This window comes from Scomber japonicus, chromosome 20, assembly GCF_027409825.1.
Source record: "Scomber japonicus isolate fScoJap1 chromosome 20, fScoJap1.pri, whole genome shotgun sequence".
Classification (NCBI taxonomy): Eukaryota; Metazoa; Chordata; class Actinopteri; order Scombriformes; family Scombridae; genus Scomber; species Scomber japonicus.
The window spans coordinates 197,501-202,500 of NC_070597.1; the positions used below are offsets into that span (position 1 = coordinate 197,501).

A 5,000-nucleotide genomic window follows, 5' to 3' on the forward strand; every position below is an offset into this window, starting at 1 on the left:
CCAGCCAGCCTACGGAGGAAGCTCATTTCAGCCGCTTGTACCCGCCATCTTGTTCTTTGGGTCACGACCCAAAGCTCATGACCAGAGGTGAGGGTAGGAACCCAAAGCTCATGACCAGAGGTGAGGGTAGGAACCCAAAGCTCATGACCAGAGGTGAGGGTAGGAACCCAAAGCTCATGACCAGAGGTGAGGGTAGGAACCTTTCGGCTCAGCTCTCTCTTCACCACGACGGATCTGTGCAGAGTCCACATTACTGCAGACGCCGCACTGATCCGCCTGTCGGTCTCACGTTCCATCCTTCCCTCACTGTGAACAAGACCCCGAGGTACTTGAACTCCTCCACTTGGGGCAGGATCTCATCCCCGACCCGGAGAGTGCACTCCACCCTTTTCCGGTTGAGGACTATGGACTCGGATTTGGAGGTGCTGATTCTCATCCCGGCCGCTTCACACTCGGCTGTGAACCGATCCAGCGAGAGTTGGAGGTCACGGTCTGATGAAGCCAACAGGACCACATCATCTGCAAAAAGCAGTGACCCAATCCTGAGTTCACCAAACCGGACCCCCTCCACACCCTGGCTGCACCTAGAAATCCTGTCCATAAAGATTATGAACAGGATCGGTGACAAAGGGCAGCCCTGGCGGAGTCCAACCCTCACTGGAAACAAGTCCGACTTACTGCTGGCAATGTGGACCAAGCTCTGACACCGGTCATACAGGGAACGGACGGCCCGTATCAGGGGGTCCGATACCCCGTACTCCTGGAAAACCCCCCACAGGATCCCCCGAGGGACACGGTCGAATGCCTTCTCCAAGTCCACAAAACACATGTGGACTGGTTGGGCCCCATGCACCCTCAAGGATCCTGCAGAGGGTGTAGAGCTGGTCCACTGTTCCACGGCCCGGACGAAAACCACACTGCTCCTCCTGAATCCGAGGTTCGACTATCCGACGGACCCTCCTCTCCAGCACCCCCGAATAGACCTTACCAGGGAGGCTGAGGAGTGTGATCCCCCTGTAGTTGGAACACACCCTCCGGTCCCCCTTCTTAAAAAGAGGGACCACCACCCCAGTCTGACAATCCAGAGGCACTGCCCCCGATGTCCACGTGGATCTCATCCACCCAATCATGGAACTGTGGCCTAGGGTGTCCTGGTGCCAAGTGCACATATGGACCCCCTTATGCTTGAACATGGTGTTCGTTATGGACAACCCGTGACGAGCACAGAACGAGGGAATCCCCAGAGGGAGACTCTCCAGCCCCCCCTCCAAGGAGTCCAAGAAGGGTGGATACTCTGAGCTGCTGTTTGGACCATAGGCACAAACAACAGTCAGGATCCGCCCCCCCCACCCGAAGGCGGAGGGAGGCTACCCTCTCGTCTACCGGGGTAAACTCCAACATACAGGCACCAAGCCGGGGGGCAATAAGTATTGCCACCCCTGCCCGGCGCCTCTCACCAGTGGCAACTCTGGAGGAGACTGGTTCCAGACTGGTTCCAGACTGGTTCCAGACTGGTTCCAGAGCCCTTGCTGTGCGTCGAGGTGAGGCCGACCACCAGCTCAGGCTCCTTCCCACCAGAGAGGTGACGTTCCGCGTCCCGAGAGCTAGCTTCTGCAGCCGAGGGTCGGACCGCCAAGGTCCTCGCCTTCGGCTGCCGCCCAGCTCACACAGCGCACCCGACCCCTTTGGCCCCTCCCACTGGTGTGTAGCGTGTGTGTAGTGTGTGTAGTGTGTGTAGTGTGTGTAGTTGTGTGTGTGTGTGTAGTGTGTGTAGTTGTGTGTAGTGTGTGGTCTCACATGGATCCAGCCCAGCGTCAGAAGGTCCTGCTGGTCCTGGAAGCTGAACAGTTCCTCGACGTTCTCCATGTCACAGAAGTCTGGACCCGCCGACTGTTTAGGAACCACAACGTGGGTCAGGACTAACTCATCATGGTGCTGAGGGCGAGAGACATTCACACACAGCAGAGAGAGAGAGAGAGAGAGAGAGAGAGAGAGAGAGAGAGAGACATTCACACACACAGGAGAGAGAGAGAGAGAGAGAGAGAGAGAGAGAGAGTCAGTAAACAGTCAGTAAACAGTCAGTAACCAGTAAACAGTCAGTAAACAGCCAGTAACCAGTAAACAGTCAGTAAACAGTCAGTAAACAGTCAGTAAACAGCCAGTAACCAGTAAACAGTCAGTAAACAGTCAGTAAACAGTCAGTAAACAGCCAGTAAACAGTAAACAGTCAGTAAACAGTCAGTAAACAGTGAACAGTCAGTAAACAGTAAACAGTCAGTAAACAGTAAACAGTCAGTAAACAGTAAACAGTCAGTAAACAGTAAACAGTCAGTAAACAGTCAGTAAACAGTAAACAGTCAGTAAACAGTAAACAGTCAGTAAACAGTCAGTAAACAGTCAGTAAACAGTAAACAGCCAGTAAACAGTGAACAGTCAGTAAACAGTCAGTAAACAGTAAACAGTCAGTAAACAGTAAACAGCCAGTAAACAGTAAACAGTCAGTAAACAGTCTCACCAGCCGTCCACAGAGCACTCCGCAGGTCTCGATGCCTCTGGCCGTGTTGGAGTCGGCCAGCAGCAGGAAACGATACGTCAGATCCCTGGGAATCACAACCCTCCTCAGACCCTCCACCCTCTGAGCTACACACACACACACACACACACACACACACACACACACACACACACACAGACACACACACACACACACACACACACACACACACACACACACACAGACACACACACACACACCAGTCAGATATAAAGCAAGGTGTCATCAGCATAACGCTTCACTCTCAATTTATCCTTAATACCAGTGTGTACTCAGTGTGTACTCAGTGTGTACTCACTGTGTACTCACTGTGTACTCACTGTGTACTCACTGTGTACTGTGTGTGTGTACTCAGTGTGTACTCAGTGTGTATTGTGTGTACTCACTGTGTACTCACTGTGTACTGTGTGTGTGTACTCAGTGTGTACTCAGTGTGTACTCAGTGTGTACTCAGTGTGTACTCACTGTGTACTCACTGTGTACTGTGTGTAGTCACTGTGTACTGTGTGTACTCACTGTGTGTACTGTGTGTACTGTGTGTGTACTGTGTACTCAGTGTGTACTCAGTGTGTGTACTCACTGTGTACTCAGTGTGTACTGTGTGTACTCAGTGTGTGTACTGTGTGTACTCAGTGTGTGTACTGTGTGTGTACTGTGTGTACTCACTGTGTACTCCAGCCAGTGTGGCAGCTGATTGGCTGACGGGAGGAGGCGGTCTGTTCCTGTTAGGATCCGCCCCCTGGGATCGTACTCGGTCTCTGATTGGCTGCTGAGACAGACAGGAGCCGTCTGTCACCTCAGGCACTTTGATCTCCACCTGCTGGAGGACACGCGTTACTGCAGCTACAGTACTCGGATACTCTGATACTCTACAGTACTAACTTCAGTAACCATAGTAACAGTACTAACTTCAGTAACCATAGTAACAGTGATGTTGTGTCTGGTCACCTTTTGCTCCGCCTCCTCTCCTCTCCTATTGGCCAGCTCCTGACGTCTCAGCTGATCCTCAAAGTAGCGAAACTGTTCGGACTCGATCTGCATCCTCCGCAGGGCGGCGACACGCTGACGCTCCTCCTCCAATAGGGAGAGACGCTGCAGCTGCTGGCCACGCCCCTCCACCGCCGGCTGGCCACGCCCCTCCACCGCCGGCTGGCCACGCCCCTCCACCGCCGGCTGGCTCTGGGGAGGAACCCGGTCACATGACGGTCACATGACTGTCACATGACGGTCACATAACCCTCAGCCGCTCAGCTCACACACACACACACACACACACACACACACACACTCACACACACATACACCCCCCCCACCTGGGCTCTGAGGTACTCGCTGTGTTCCCTGCTGTATTTCTCCTGAAGTCGTTTCCTCAGCTCGTCTCTGCGAGGAAACGCAACGTCCTGAAGTTTCTACACAGAGACAGAGTACACATTAGTACTGCAAAAAATACACAGAGTACACATTAGTACTGCAAAAAGTACTACAAACACTACAGAGTACACATAAATACTGCAAACAATACTACAAACACTACAGAGTACACATAAATACTACAAAAAATACTACAACCACTACAGAGTACACATAAATACTACAAAAAATACACAGAGTACACATTAATACTGCAAAAAGTACTACAAACACTACAGAGTACACATAAATACTGCAAAAAATACACAGAGTACACATTAATACTGCAAAAAGTACTACAACCACTACAGAGTACACGTTAGTACTAGTGAGTACTCACCTTCATGATGAGCTGCTTCTCTGGAACGCTGCACTGCTGATAATCTCTGTGAGCCGGAAGCTTCTCTACGAACAGCCTGAGGAGCAGTGATGTCATCAGGTGTTACTATGATGTCACTCAGGTGTATGTGATGTCACTCAGGTGTGATTATGATGTCACTCAGGTGTTACTGTGATGTCATCAGGTGTATGTGATGTCACTCAGGTGTATGTGATGTCACTCAGGTGTTACTATGATGTCACTCAGGTGTTACTGTGATGTCACTCAGGTCTTACTGTGATGTCACTCAGGTGTTACTGTGATGTCATCAGGTGTTACTATGATGTCACTCAGGTGTTACTATGATGTCACTCAGGTGTTACTGTGATGTCACTCAGGTGTTACTGTGATGTCACTCAGGTGTTACTATGATGTCAGTCAGGTGTTACTATGATGTCACTCAGGTGTTACTGTGATGTCACTCAGGTGTTACTATGATGTCAGTCAGGTGTTACTATGATGTCACTCAGGTTAGATGATGACATCACTCAGGTGTGATTATGATGTCACTCAGGTGTTACTGTGATGTCACTCAGGTGTATGTGATGTCATCAGGTGTTACTATGATGTCACTCAGGTGTTACTGTGATGTCATCAGGTGTTACTGTGATGTCACTCAGGTGTATGTGATGTCACTCAGGTGTTACTATGATGTCA

General features: G+C 50.7%; 1 protein-coding gene across 1 annotated transcript in view; it reads right to left on the reverse strand.

Annotated features, from left to right (window-relative positions):
• The window catches only part of stambpl1 (STAM binding protein-like 1), a 7,062-nt gene that overhangs the window by 1,357 nt on the left and 705 nt on the right, over positions 1-5,000 (reverse strand). The window contains exons 3-8 of the mRNA XM_053341640.1: positions 4,305-4,380; positions 3,853-3,963; positions 3,503-3,733; positions 3,221-3,371; positions 2,516-2,640; positions 1,798-1,935 (exon numbers count right to left, since the gene is read on the reverse strand). Coding sequence (XP_053197615.1) covers positions 1,798-1,935; positions 2,516-2,640; positions 3,221-3,371; positions 3,503-3,733; positions 3,853-3,963; positions 4,305-4,380 — 832 coding nt within the window. The remainder of the gene's footprint in view (positions 1-1,797; positions 1,936-2,515; positions 2,641-3,220; positions 3,372-3,502; positions 3,734-3,852; positions 3,964-4,304; positions 4,381-5,000) is intronic.